Source organism: Xyrauchen texanus, chromosome 19, assembly GCF_025860055.1.
Source record: "Xyrauchen texanus isolate HMW12.3.18 chromosome 19, RBS_HiC_50CHRs, whole genome shotgun sequence".
In the NCBI taxonomy this organism is placed as follows: domain Eukaryota; kingdom Metazoa; phylum Chordata; class Actinopteri; order Cypriniformes; family Catostomidae; genus Xyrauchen; species Xyrauchen texanus.
In genome coordinates, this window is record NC_068294.1 from 9,170,556 (window position 1) to 9,186,693 (window position 16,138).

Sequence of the window (16,138 nt, forward strand, 5' to 3'; positions counted from 1 at the left end):
AATAGAATGTTCTAAACTGTTTAATTGTCTTGTTGGCAGAAGTAGCGACAGTGCATGTAGTGCAAAAAGGAGCATGGCATCTGTTTACTGTAATATATATATATATATATATATATATATATATATATATATATATATATATACATATATAGAGTATATATTTATAAAACAATTTAACTACAACTTTAACATACAAAATGTGCAATTCATGTACTTTTAATTGTGTTTGTCTGAATCCAGTAGGCATTTTTTCTAAAATATTGCAATAACAAAACCATTTAATTAGCTAAATGAGTAGAGAGGAAAGAAAAGTAAAAAGGAATAAATAATAAATTAGGAAATAAAATAAAAATCTGTGCCTCAAAGATTCAAGATATTACATTCAACTGAACAATCAATTAAACATTTATTTTATCTATATTTTAAATTGTATTTGATATGCTTTTTTCAATGTTAAAATCCATTTTCATATCTCAGCTTAATATGCAGTCAACTATAAGTCAGCCATTCGTAGGCTGATTCACTGAAAATGATAAAGTCTGTGGATCTTTGTGAATCCCAGCCAGCCCGGTAAAATTTAGCATCACCTTTTGACTTTTCCAAGGAAAAGTTCAGCTAGTAATAATTGTAATACATAATTATTTTAGAGATATGAAGATAATCAATGAAAGAACGCCATGTGATGATGGCTAACATGTTGACAGTATAGTGGAGGGGTTGACCCTAGGTGCAGTTTTAGGGTCAGTGGATATTGGGGGCGTAGCTCAGCCCTATGTGGGTACGTATGGGGCCAGCCTTTGAGGAAAAAAAATCTAAATATAATACATTAGAAGATAGCAGGCTGTAAATAGGCCAAAATAGGTGCTTATAAGAAAAAAGTAATTGCAAGATTTGCCAAAGTTTGCAAATGTCTTGGCTAGTGACTGTGCAATTTCCTTGAGCACATTTTTACTTATATTTTTTAAGGTTAAATATCTTAATATTTGGTATTTACAGCTTCCGGGTGGACCAACTCAACAGTGTTTCCAATATTTCATCAACACTCTACTGACACAGCCGTAATCAGAATTGCATGCGAACCACATTGATGCATGCACATTTGCATTAGTGCTGCAAAGCAGCTGCCCAACAAGACAGCGTGTTGGTATTGAACTGAGTCAATATTTGTATTATCGATACTGTGTTGAAAGACTGAAGACATTCTGGGCTTAAGCTTGGGTAGCCTACCTTTAGCGCAACCAATAGTTGACCCTCTATTCTCTGTGTTACTGTGAAGGTGATGCTGTGAAGGTGGTTGTCCAGTGTGGTATCTGTGCTGATGGTGGAGGTTAATGTCTCAGCAGGGGGAAGGTGTGGCACTGAGCTCTGGCTATTTAGCAGGTGTGAGATAAAGACAGATGGAGCAAGAGAGGAATACAGAATCCTGGAGTTGCAGCTTTCTGCACGTGCCCATGCTCCATGGGGACTTGATAACCCATCGCAGTCCTTCAGTGTGTAGAGATGACCTTCACACACACAAACACACACACACTTACACACACATGTTGGTGCTGCTATCCTCATGAGGACTCACCATAGACATAATGATTTTTATACTGTACATACTATGGATTCTATCCCCTAACCCTACCCATAAACCTAACTATCACAAAAACTTTCTGTATTTTTACATAAAAAAAACAAAAACATAATTTAGTATGTTTTGTTTAAGTGATTTGAATTATGGGGACACTAGAAATGTCCTCATAAACGACACCCTTGTAATTACCAGTTTGTAACCTAAAAAAAAATCCTCGTTAATCACCCAGATCCGTCCACACACACACGTTTGTATATATGGTTTATGAGGACTCTCCAAACGTAAAAAGCTATACTGTCTTTAATAACATGATCTTGAGTTCCACTCTTTATTTTCTCTCATTACACACATTCACAGACGCACGAACACGCACACACATTTAAACACACTTAGGCAAAGAGTGGTACATTTTGTTCTCATCTACCCACACGTCTTCTCACAGTAAGGACACACATGCACACATACACACACATACTGTTAACTGCACAAAAATACGAGGATATGCCACCTGTCAAGTATGCCATCTCCATCCCTTTCTGTCAAAATAGACATACTTAACCAAACATGCTCTCTTTATGCAACACAGTGCATTTTAAGTCCACATTGTGTCATTAAAAAAAAAAAAAAAAACTCAAGCATCACTTTGCTGTTTTTCATAGAGCTCTGTGCCTCTCGGCCGACAAGCACAATGACACATAGAGGAGAGCCTCGAACCCTATTAGCTTTAGCATTATTAGCTGCTTGTTATAAAGAGATCTACTTCAGGGACTCTGGTCTGGTCTGCACAAGTGGCTTAGCAGTAGATAGCGCTACACTGCACAGAGGAGCCGTAAAGAGTTTTCAGAGCGCTACTGTCTCACACGGCGGCACAGCGACTTTGTCACGATCAGATGAGCTAATTAATCCTTAGGAGTGCAAATTAACAGCGCTGTGCTGCAGAGGAACTGAGACAAAAGCAAGTAACGTGAGTGAAAACAGCTCTAATTAAAAACACAAGTTCAAATGGGAGTGGGAAGCTGTGGCTTTTGTCTGTGATCTTCAGAAACTTTGCTTTGAGAGAATGTAGAAAAATTGCTAAATTTAATTGGATTGAAAGGATGGTTGATGCATTTATAAATGTTTGAAGCAGGTTTCCCTCTTGGTTAGGTCAGAGATGTGGTCTGGCATGTAGTGAATGATGCGTGGTGTCCCACCCTTCTCCTTTCCTACATTTTATCCTGACCCATTTTTGACTGTCCTATACAGTCAAACATGTCAACATAAAATCAAAATGGACCAAGTTTACTTACAGCATTGCTTGTCCTTGTTCTTTTTGTGAACAAGTAGTTGGGGAAGCTACTTTCAATCTGCAGCCTACCAGAAGCAAAAAGTTACTCATAACTTAGTTAAACTACATTCAAGCTACTCAAGTATTAAGATACACTACAAGCTACTAATACAAACCTTAATATATTGTAGCTATTTAAAGAAGTAACTATTATATTATGTTATTTAATTCTGCAATTAATTCTGACTGCGGAATTCAATAATGTCACTTGATAGTTATATATTTACTACAGTAACAATAATACCGTCACCATGATATTTGTAGAAAAACCATAGTAACCACAAATTTAACCATAGTTCCTTCAGTCATGGTTACTATAAAGTTATTGATTAATTCTGAATGAATTGTTCTTTTGAACCATTTTCAGTGAAATGATTGATCCAGTTCACCAAATCTGACCAAGTTACTCAATTATAACACGCTCTCGGATGTGCCTGACACCCTGACACAAAATGTTCTGGAATAATATGATCCCATAACTAGTGATGTCTGATTTAGCCAACTTTACTTTGCAATGAACCGCTCTGACTAGCAAGTCGAACTGAACACTCCGGTCGCAACAGTACACAGAACTGAAAACCGGCTCTCTAGGACATGTCCGACATGCTGTGCTGCTGATACTGAGCATGCATGTGCCAAGGGTTTCATTCAGGGGGACGGAATTATTGTTATGAATGTATTTTGCTGAACAGCTGAAAGTAAAACAGATAGTATATATAGGAAATATGTTTAGGACTTTATTGTAAAAGTTGTATCGACAATGATCCAGTCGCTGTAGTTCTCAGCTCAACAGTACACTGAATCAGTCATGACAGTTATAAATGTAAGTTTCTTTAAGAACAAGTAAGCCATACTGGAAATATGCTTACGATTTGATTAAGTTTTATTAAATAGCATTTTATCAAAGCATGCAAAAACTTTTTCCAAGAAATGTAAATATATTTTACTATGTAATGAGCTGGATCATGGTTTCTGTTAACAAAAAGAGGGGAGTTAAGTTTAGTTTATTCTCTTTATGCTGTAAACACACAGGAACATCCCCGCTCTGTGCATTACTGAATGTTTTCAGTGCTTTAGGTGCAAAATATTGGAAACGTATCCAAAACCTAATCGATATATGTCAGTCTTATCAAAGTCAAATAGCAAGTCAGTCCACTGGCAGCCATCTTTGGAACGCAGCATACAAGAGCAGCTCCTATCTTCTTAAATAGAGAAAGACCGAAATCTCCAAAACAGATGGTCAAGATTGCGATCAAAGCACATGTTTCAAATCAGCAGTAAAATCTTACAACAATGGAATCATAAATGATGCTACTTCACCTTAGATTATGCTAAAAAACTAAATTTCCTGGCTCGTCTAGCTAATGCACTTACGCGTTCTGGAGTTGATTGACATGTCTGTATCTAAAGGGTGATTGGCTCTTTTACCTTGAAGGTGGGACCTCATTTCAACCGCTGTTGACCGTTGGGCATTCCAATTTCTCCCATTCATTTTAATACTGTAGAAGTGACCTGTCTCTGCTAAAGTGTCTCTGGTCATATTCAACGTGCAGGATTGCTGACGGAATCACTAATGACAATAAACACACTTATTTATAACTTAACAGAAAAAAAGTAATAATCTGCAATAATCTGCCCACTTGTAGCTTATCTTTCTACTTATCTTAAGTATCTATATCACGATGCCGGTATGTTAGAATTTCATAATGGTGACGTCATTACGTGACAACGTAAAATAACTGGTGAATGGGTTCTTTGAACCCTTCAAAAGAACCAGCTGTCGGAAATTAATCGGACTTCCCATCACTAAAGTGAATCATTGAATCATTTATGTGAACTAGCATCATTTGACCCGTCTAAAAGAACCAACTCACTAAAATGAATTCCCAATGCTAAATATAAGAGAATAGTTTATTTTAACATGAGCTGTCCAAAAGAACCGATTCACTTAATTAATTTGTGTTTTCCAATGATACATGAGAGAGAGGACAGCTTAGGTGAGTGTGTTTGATTACTCCCTTGGCTCTATTGCTGCATTTGCAATACAATGTGAAAAATGTTGTGTGTTGTGACACTACAGTGCTACTTGTTGGCAAATAAAACTCTTTACTGGAAAGGCCACATTATTAAGAAAATAGTTGAGCTACTTCCAAGTAACTGAAAATTGTAGTTAAGTTAGTACATTTGCTACTTTTAGTTAACTACTCAACACTGGTGAACAATTCCTCTGTGCACATTATTCCAAAACATATTTTATCAAAATGTAATTTATTTTTAACTTGCTCCACTTCTAAAAAAAAACTTTACATTACAACTCACAAACTGAACCCTTTTTTTCAATCCCTCCCTTCAAGCCACCAGTCAATTAGAAACCACTTATCACCATCCAATCAATGGATAAATGGAATGGATAAAGTCCTGCTCTTTTTTATTCATTTGCACTTGGAAATATAAAATATTACAGGAAAAAATTGGTTGCAAATTCTGTTAAATTTGCAACCCATTGCATATTTCTTTAACTTCATAGGCTAAATACCTATAAACAAATATGGTTAGGCCCACTTAATGCTATAATGGGCAAAGAGAGTTTCAAATAACAAATTTTTGTGTTCACACAAACCTTGAATGTCATGTATAACTTTTGCGTTCATACCTTCAGATACTACAAAAACATTCACTATGTTGAGCAATTCAATAGAGCGATTTTGAAGCAAAATTTGTACCTGTAAGAATTTCCAAGCCAGAGATATACTCTGAGAATTCACAGCAGCTATTTTCATTTCCAAAATAGAGTTTGCTAAAGCTGTTCAGTGCAAGGATAAACTCTCCGCTCCAAACGTCTGGTTATTCAGGATGACAGCTCTCTACAGAATCTTTCCATTTCAGCAAGTTTTCAGTTATGTCAGCTAATCCTTTTCATGGATGCCCCAGTGAGTAGTTTCAGTTCAGTTGCTGCAGAGACAATCCGCATAGGTTAATTTTTTGCCCTAAAATTAAAGCCCAAAGTCAACTCTTCTGAAATCAAGGGATTTTTAAGATGGAGATTGCTTTCTAAATGTTCCCAATTTTGTACAAACTCATTCCGTCTTCACAGAACTCAATTTGAGGCAGTTTTCTGAGCTGGTGTAAGCCTGCTATGTTCAAACTAGACCAAACAGCTCATAAACTTGTACTATTTCGACTTATTGATTGTGATAAAGCTGAATGGCTGGCTCCGCAGTGTAAAACAAGTGTGGATAATTGTGTTTCATTTAGTTGGACTTAGATTAACATTGGGGATTTTAAAGTGAGTCACTCTGAGAAGATGTTGTTAATTGGATCAGTTTTTGAAACAGTGAATTAATGTTACTTCTTATCTTGTTGTTGAATTTAAAGTCATGAAATGGCATTCTCAACCCATTTGACTTTTATAATGTGCTATATAAATATATATATATATATATAATTATTATTATGAGTATTTATTTTAAATTTTTTCCAGTAAAAAATATCTTAACTTTCATAAAACAACGAAGCAACATATACACATAAATAAAATATTGATAAGATATGATGGTTTGTCTTGTTTTCAGATAAATCTAACAAAGATAAGTTACATTTATGCCTATAACAAGAAAAGAAAATTGGTCAATGGGTTAAAATATTGTTAGATTTATCTGAAAACAAGACTTAATAGCTCACGCCATTTTGCTTTCTCTCATCTTTTACTCACCCTCTTGTCATCCCATATCTGTATGACTTTCTTTCTTCAGCAGAACACTGTAGGTCCAAACAATGCAAGTGAATGTTGACCAGACCTTTAAAGCTCCAAAAAGCACATAAAGGAAATATAATAGTAAGCCTTATGACCCCAGTGGTTAAATCCATGTCTTCAGAAGCGATACAAAAGGTGTGGGTGAGAAACAATCAATATTTAAGTACTTCTTTTTTACTATAAATCTCCACTTTCACTTTTACATTCTTTCACATTCTGAAAGTGAAACTAGAGATTTATTGGAAAACATTATTGAAATATCTGAAAATTTAAAAGTGACTGCATTGCTTCAGAAGACATACCATATATAAAACCACTGGAATCTAATGGATTACTTTTAAGTACTTTTTTGGAGCTTTAAAGGTCTGGCCACCAATCACTTGCATTGTATAGACCTACAGAGTTGAGGTCTTTGTTTGTGTTCTGCTGAAGTAAGAAAGTCATACACATCTTGGATGACTATCCCTTTAACATATCCTAATGATAGCGCTTTTGCAAAATGATTGTTATTTGCTATTGTTGCCATGACTTCTATTACATTAATGTTGACAGACAGGCCAGAAACATGAATTAAGACATGGGTCAATTTTTATTTCATGTTGACTTTAGAGCATTACAGTAGAATGCTCTCAATTTGTCTCCTACAAAATCATGTTAAGCAATTATCACTTTCTTCCGATTTAATCATTAATGGTTTTCATGCACATAAAGCCTCTTTCAGGCATCAACCATAAAGTTGCATTGGTCTGTTGTACATGCACTGTGAAAAGCAGTTGTCTATATTTTTCCACCCTCCTCCAGAGGAAAGAGCAGCCTGGTGTGCTCAACCCTTATGCAGATATGATGTGAACGAGCAGCCCAGGCTGATGAAATAGGAGTGAATCATCAGATCTGAAGGTCTGAAGTCTGTACACGTCTCTGCTGTCAGAGAGGCCCATACCTCATTAAAATTTCTGGAGAGTGGGAAATGTGAGACCACGTCACGCAGGTTGAACGCAGACCTCATGAGCTGGTGGGCAATGGCATTGTGCCACCCCCAACTGTAACTGATCCGGGAAGAACAAAACTCCTGGACTGAAAAACAGAACCCCTAATGCATTTACATGTCGTTCCGTCTCCCAGAACAAACCGATGTGACATGAATACATATTGCATGAACTTGGATAACTTCTGTTCTGCTATACCAGCCTAAAAAAGACACAAAAGTTTATGTTTGCATTTGTATCTATTTTTAGTTCTCTTAAGGAATTTTAGGACAAACATTTGAGACAAAGTTGATCCTTAAATGAGACAAAACTAATAACTTAATTACATTTCCTAAGATATGAAAGAGTGCCACTTCTGAGCAATAAAATTGTCCTCTGGGCAGAAACCAATATGCAAAACCTATAGAACCATATAGCCAACTCATGAACCCTCTTGACTTGTTTCATGTGAAGTCACTGTATGACCGTGTCAGCATGTTTGAGACCAAAACCCCAAATTCCCTTTCTCCCCTTTTTCTCCCTAATTTGGAATGCCCAATTCCCAATGTGCTCTAGGTGCTTGTGGTGGCGTAGTGACTCCCCTCAATCCGGGTGGCGGAGGACGAATCTCAATGAGACATGGCTTGTTGAGCGCGTTACAGCGAAGACATAGCGCATGTGGAGGCTTCATGCTATTCTATGCGGCATTCACGCACAACTCACCATGTGCTCCATCGATAGTGAACCACATTATAGCGACCTCGAGGAGGTTACCCCATGTGACTCTACCTCCCTTGCAACCGGGCCAATTTGGTTGCTAAGGAGACCTGGATTCAAACTCATGACTCCATGGGTGGTAATCAGCGTCTTTACTCGCTGAGCTAGCCAAGCCCCACCCCAAATACCTTTTGTTGTACATTTTGGGATGGGGCAAAAGTTGTCGAAACATTTATTTCTATTTATAAAGCTTGATAAAGTGAAACTGCTGTTTACTAAGAGCAAAATCTTTATTTTTATTTCAGTAAAGTTATATCTTTCAAGTGATATGCAGTAATATGACATTTTGCCAAAGTCAAGCAGCGATTAAGGGGGAGTGCAGAGATAGAGAGCAGGGATTTTGGTCATTTATTCAGAAAATGCTTTGCCAAAAGCTTAAAATTTTAACCTCAAACATCTTTAACATGTCAGTTGTCCTTACATGTAAAACATAATCGAGTCAGATACGATTATACTGGAGATGCACATAGGACAATGTTAAATTCATAACACCCAGACTGTATAATTAGAGATATTTGATAATTGTAACACACTGTAATAAATAAAAAGTACTAACATGTCAATATACAGTATATTTTTAATTTGTATTTAATAATGCTAGTTAATAAAAAGCACATCATAAGAATATGGAGCACAGATTTTATTCACACCACCAGAGTAGAATGTAAAATATATATTCTACAGAGTAGAATTTAAAAAAATATTTTTAAAATAACTTTACTAAATTAAACTTTAAATTAACTATGCTCCAAAAGAGACATATTTAACAAACGGTAAAAACATAGTTAAAAAAGTGAGTTTTAAAAGCAGCTCTTACATTCATATAGACAGGATCTTCAGAGATGTTTTGCAATATTGTGACCAAATTTTAAATAGAAAGTAACATAAAATAATAATAATAATAATAATAATAATAATAATAATAATAATAATGGGGGCCTGGGTAGCTCAGCGAGTATTGACGCTGACTACCAACCCTGGAGTCACGAGTCCTAATCCAGGGTTTGCTGAGTGACTTAGGAGCTAGTTCTCCTAAGCAACCAAATTTACCCGGTTGCTAGGGAGGTTAGAGTCACATGGGGTAACCTCCTCATGGTCGTGATTAGTGGTTCTCACTCTCAATGGGGTGTGTGGTAAGTTGTGCATGGATCGCGGACAATAGCATGGGTCTACCGTGCTGTGAGTCTCTGCGGTGTCATGCACAGCGAGTCACAATTCACTTGACTGAAACAGGTCAAAACAGCAAAAATAGTTGATTGTTTTTTTTTGTTTTTTTAAGAACCTAAAATGCTGCAAAAAACATAGAAGAACCTTTATTTTTAAGAGAGTACTTTCTAACCTAGAGATTTCTGTTTGTTTTACAATGCATTTGGCCACCTTTTATTTTTTTTGTGCTTTACATTTATACTTATTCATTTAGAAGACACTTTTATCCAAAGTGACTTTCAAATTAGGAACATTTGGAAAAAATGGAACATGGAAAGTGCCACTATAAAATAATAATAATAATACAAATAATAAAAAAAGTCCAACATTATTAAAAAAGTGCGAGATATCTTTCTAAGCATACTTTAACATACCATAGATGATGTACTGTATGTAGGGAAGCTCACAGTGTCCTGTCTTCTAGCATATTAATGGCACTCCCTTGATATAATTAAATATTCATGCACAGCTGATATACTCTTCAGCTTGTATTACCTTTAATGACATCACGGTCACTGGCTGTTTATTTAGAGTAATTCCGGCCATGCTTTGTGTGTTTTTCAGCACTTGTCTATTTGCAAAGGCTAATTACACCCTCATTAACAAAAGTAAGCCTGACACAACGTAATATCACATTGCATTAATACGGTTTGACCAACAGTTGGGACACACAGAGCATTATAGATACTCACACTACAGAATGCAATCAGAGCTTATTATCTGCTCTGTCAAAATCTGTTTGTTCTCATGGCCCTAATGGAGCCCTTTTATTTTAATATTCTGACCCATTGTCCTTTTCTGGCTGCCTGTACTACTTGCCTGTCCTATTGCCAAAGAGAGCAGTCGCCATTGAGGGAATTTATAAAAGAAACTAGATGTACTTTCTTTTATCTTTCAATCAACCTTGCAGAATGTTAAAGGTTATCCTCCAAATCTGTGTGAAATGTAGTTCATGGACTCATGGACTGTTGAATGATTTCTTGTTCTCATTTCTCCCTGAGGTAACTGGTAGAGCACGATGCAAGTAAGGTCAAGGTCATGGGTTAGATTCCCAGGGAACACACAAACTGCTAAAATGTGTACCATGAAGGTACTGTAAGTCGCTTGGATAAAAGCTTCGGTCAATGCATAATTTAAATGTCTTTCTCTTAAAGGGGCGACCAAAGACATGGGGAAAATGCTAGGCGGTGAGGAGGAGAAGGACCCTGATGCTGATAGGAAGGAGGAAGAAAGACAGGAAGCCCTCAGGCAACAGGAGGAAGAGAGGAAGGCGAAGTATGCAAAAATGGAGGCGGAAAGAGAATCGATTCGACAGGGCATCAGGGACAAGGTAAATATACCATGAGATGATCAACATAGTCCCATGACAACTTCAAATAATTTGAATAAGATGTTGAAATCATACGATATTGCATGACATGGCTCGTTTGAAAAGTTTTTATTCCCATAGAAACATAATTTAAAATCGATGCAAGACAGGCATCAAATTTAGCTAGCCTCCTATTCAACACTTTATTTGAATAAAATAAATATCAGTTAATAAAATTTGGTCATTCCATATTTATTTATTCAAAACAAATGACTGATGAATGTGAATAACCTGTAAATACGCTTGCCTCGTCTCATTCCAAACCTGAGGTTTTCTTGGCAGCTCCGCCATTTAGAAGTTTCTGAAAAACATACTTTTTCTAAATCCTCCTATACCGTATGTCCGATTGGCTTGAAAGTTTGCACGAAACATCTAGAGACGTTAATGACAAAAAGTTATGAGATTTATTATGATAAACCATTCTTGTATAATGCTTTATCGAATATGATTGCGAACACTCAAAAATGGACATGAGGCTGTATCTTAGCAAAGCTTTAGCGTATTGATAAGAAACTTTGTATATGTCATCACAAGTATGACCTGAGGGTACCTGCAGTGTTTTGGAACAGTGCCACCTAGTGGTCAGGATACATAAAAAAGGATATTTTTTGCTTGTAACTTCTGAATAGTTTGGCCTACAATTATAAGGCTGATCGCATTAGATTCCTGGTGTCATGGTATCATGCAAGGCCACAACATGATACACAGGGTGAAATACTCGCTCAATTCAGTGACTTATGCAGCTGAACTGCTCCATATTACAGCTCCCGTAACTCCCCGTAAAAGCTGACTCTGGATCAGTGGCTCAGAGCAAAGTTCTACATCGATTGTGTATGCAGAGAAAATGTCTTAGTTTCTAAAAATATTCTAAATTTTTGTTTTATAATAAACAAGTAATTTGATTAATAAAACAAAACATTATTATGACATTTTGGTAGCATTAATAAGATTCCATTCAAGTTGTATCAACATGCACCTTTGATGTTGTATGCGATCAATCAGTGGTCTGTACACACTGTGGAACAACAACAAAAAAAAGCATGCACTGAGATGACTTAAGTAAATATTTTATTATCAGACACATTCCTTGAACATGTTAGACTGGCATTCCCTACTGAAGTTTGTCCTGGCTTTTGAAAAATATCTTATGTTGACTTTGACATTGTTAATGGGTACAGCACATGATGACATATGATTCAGGTTCAAGTGTTGGACTTTGCTGCTTTAGGTAAGACAGTGGTTATTCTTCATTATTCATATTGGCTGCCATGTTGATGGAAAAACAAATCATGCATAGTCATGTTATTGATTCTTTATTATAAATCAATAACATGACTATGCATGATTTGTTTTTCCACGGACGAGTTTAGTCATTTCACACCCTCTCTGTGTTTGCATCAGCATCTCCCGCTGAAAGTGTTTAAATATGCGCCCTCCCGAGACCAATGACGGGGGAGAAAACCTTCTTAAAGGGTTAATTCACCCAAAAATGAAAATTATCCCATAATTTTCTCACCCTCAAGCCATCCTAGGTGTATATGACTTTCATCGTTCAGCCAAACACAATGGGACTTATATAAACAAATATCCTGGCTCTTCCAAGCTTTATAATGGGAGTGAATGGTACCTTAGATTTTGAAGCCCAAAAAAGTCCATCCATCCATCAAAAAAGTAATCCATACAGCTCCAGGGTGTTAATAAAGGCCTTCTGAAGTGAAGCGATGCATTTTTGTAAGAAAAATATCCATATTTATAACTTTATAAACTATAATCACCAGCTTCTCATTTAGAATCACCCCCACCTCCCCCACCCCTTTTACTATAGTGCATAACTTGTAAGGCCATTTGAATGTTCGTATTACATAACAAACTACATTTCAAGTTTGTTTAAGTACAATCAGATTGCTCAACTGATAAAAGCTACACAAAATTATGTTTTTTCACTCACATTTGGTTTTATTACACCAGTGGTTCTCAACCGGTGGAGCGCCCCACTCTCCCGGGGGGGCGTGAGTAGGCTACGATGGAAGGGAAAAAACTGGGAACATTTTTTTTGGGGCACATTTTTTTTATCATTAAACTACTGTCATAAAAAGTTATAGTTTTGTATGTACATAGCTCTTATAAAATTGTACATACATAACTCAAAAATGTAAATGTGTTTGGACTGATTTTAAAAAAAAAAGTTTTGAACAAATTTTATTGGTTTGTCGATAGTGAGCGCAAATGCAGGTGATAAGCGGTTTCATTAAGCGAGTCATTCAGTCGTTCATTCAAACGATTCGTTCAAACGGCCGATTCATCAAGAATGAGACAGATGTTTGTGAATGGGTCATTGAATCTTTGACTCAACCGATTCGTTCACAACACTGAATCATTCAAAACACGATTGAGTATTGCTGTGAGATGCGCTATGGCTATGCTGTGATCTTTGTTTGGATTCATCGGATCTATTTTCGCTGCTAAAATAGACCAAAACAGTCATTATTTCGTCTAAAATGTAAGTGACTTAATATTATTAACTTGTTTGTTGAACTGTCATATGAAATCAGTGTCACATTTGTGAGGTGATGGTAAATTAAGTAATGGTCAATTGTCAGCTCTCTTGGTCGTCAGGTCGTGTGATGTATGTTGCTGAACTGTATTCAAATGTTATAAATATATAAACACCACATTTTGAAATTTAACTGCAGTATGTCAGTTTAGTTTATTTGTGTGTGCTGCGCTCATAGACTTTAGGAAACGGCGCTCATTTGTTTGATTTCAACCTGTCTTTGCAAGGCCGCGAAACTCATATTTTGCTCCTTGCAGACAAAGTGCATGCCTTCACACAAAAACTAGACTTCTGGCATGGCCGCATCAGTCGAGGGAACTGCGCCATGTTCCCCAGCCTTGCAGACTTTATCACTGATGCAGGCACGTCACACGATTTCTCCTCCCTATTTCAATCAGCGTCTGAGCACCTGTCAGCAATGAGAAAACAATTTGCGACGTACTTTAAAGAGGATTATCGCTCTTTTGCGTGGGTTCGAGATCCGTTTGTGTGCACAGCAAACGAGCTATCAATTGATATGCAGGAACAGCTTATTGAGCCCTCTTTCATCATTCTGGGCAGCATTGATGCAGGAATACCCTGAACTCTGTGACGTCGCCTTGAAGATTCTCCTTCCTTTCGCGTCGACATATTTGTGTGAGGCAGGATTCTCAAAAATTACTGCACTCAAAACGAAATACCGCAATCGTGCACAAATCGAGGATGATTTGAGGCTATGTTTATCAAACATTGAGCCAAGAATTGAGGATCTTTGCAAGGCAAAGCAGGCTCAGGTCTCACATTAACATCACCTATCAGCAAGCTTCTGTAAAAAATGCAGATGATGCCTACTATTAGGCCTAGTAATAATAACAATAATAAAGCATAAATTAATATCAGAGGTCTGGTGCCAATTCCCAATTATAGTAATGATAATAGGCCTACTGATGATGATGATAATAATAATAATAATAATAATAACAACAATAAAGCATGTAACCTCATATAATTATATAGCAATAGCCTAGTAATGATGATAGGCCTACTACTCATAATAATAATAATAATAATAATAATAATAATAATAATAATAATGCCTGCAAGCTCACATTAGAAGTCTGGTGCTACTGCCAATAATAATAATAATAATAATAATAATAATAATAACAACAACAACAATAAAGCATGGTGCGGGGGGCACTTGCAAAAGGTTGAGAACCCCTGTATTACACTATTGGTTGAGTTTAGGTTTAAGGTTTCGGTTAGGGATGTTGGTTTTGTTGATTTAAAACTAAATGGAGAATTAACCTTAAAAACATCATCCGTTTGGGAGGAAAATTGCTTTTAGCACCACACAGTGGGCATTTCAATGTGGAACTGCAGATACATGTACTGAACCAAAATAACATTTTGTAAAAATGGCTCCACAGTCACATAAAGTTCAAGAGATCAGGCTGTGAAAAGTAGTTATGAGTTTTTCTTTGTTTGATTGGCTTTTGGGTGAAGCTGAATGTTACATTGTGGAAAGTTGCAGTTGAGTGGTACGTTGCAAATTGAGATGGCAGGGCCCTAAATGTGCATGCTGTGAACCAGAGGGACTGGAAAAATAACAGTCCAGCTTTTGCAAGCTTTCCATTACTGTGGAGAAACAGAGATTGACTATGCTTGAGTTCCTGCGCTGATACTGCCATATGGCTGCTTTACTGCGTGACTATGGAAAAAAAAAAAAGAAGGTGGCATGGGAAGGCCCAGGGATTATGACATTTTATTTTAATGAAAGACAGTGCTTATAACATTAAAAAACATTATTACATTAACTACTGTTCTGTTAAGCATTGTATTATACATATTCAAATAGAAATGTTATGAAACATTAATGTATTCATATTTCAATGTGCATGAACTGTCGATTATGCATATGCATGTATCAAATTATTTGTTAATGACTTTGTTTCACATTCTACAAATACTTTATATAAAGCCCAAGCCCATATTTATAATGTGCGGTAAAGGCATTATAAATGCATTAAAATTGATTTGTAATGTCTCATAATATGCCTTATAATATGTTATAACTTATTGTATAATTTTAACCACAATTATAATCAGGGTTGGGAGTGTTACTTTTAAAATCTATTCCACTACAGATTGTGCTTCAAAATGTAATTTGTAACATATTCCATTAGATTACTCATAGTCAGTAAAGTAATTTAAATACTTTGGATTACTTTTTCAGCACTGGTAGATTTTTTTCACTTGTTTTTGACTATAAACATGTGAAAAAGTGAGAAAAAAAAAATAATTTTTTACTAATATTTTAGAGTACATCTTTGCACTAATATCATAGGTCTTACTGAAGGAAAAAAAGTTCAAACGTGGATTTTCTTGATAGAATTTGTTATAAAATATAATTGCGACAGGAAATAGGTGCATCTAATGGCTAGAAATATCAATTGAACTTGACTTATTGCAAAAAATCCTAATGCAATTTAAACAAGGAAGGAACGATTTCTGATGCTCCAAACTTAATAAAAAAAAAAACACACAGCGTACACAACAACATCTTCTGATCATTTGTGGATTCGGTTCATAAAATGAGGCATAAAATGTAAATGTAACTTTCTATAT

At 36.1% G+C, this 16,138-nt stretch overlaps 1 protein-coding gene across 1 annotated transcript in view; it reads left to right on the plus strand.

Annotated features, from left to right (window-relative positions):
• Positions 1 to 16,138, plus strand: part of LOC127660129 (complexin-1-like) — a 68,643-nt gene that overhangs the window by 37,358 nt on the left and 15,147 nt on the right. Inside the window, exon 3 of the mRNA XM_052150223.1 lies at positions 10,763 to 10,938. Within this exon, the coding sequence (XP_052006183.1) occupies positions 10,763 to 10,938 (176 nt within the window). The remainder of the gene's footprint in view (positions 1 to 10,762; positions 10,939 to 16,138) is intronic.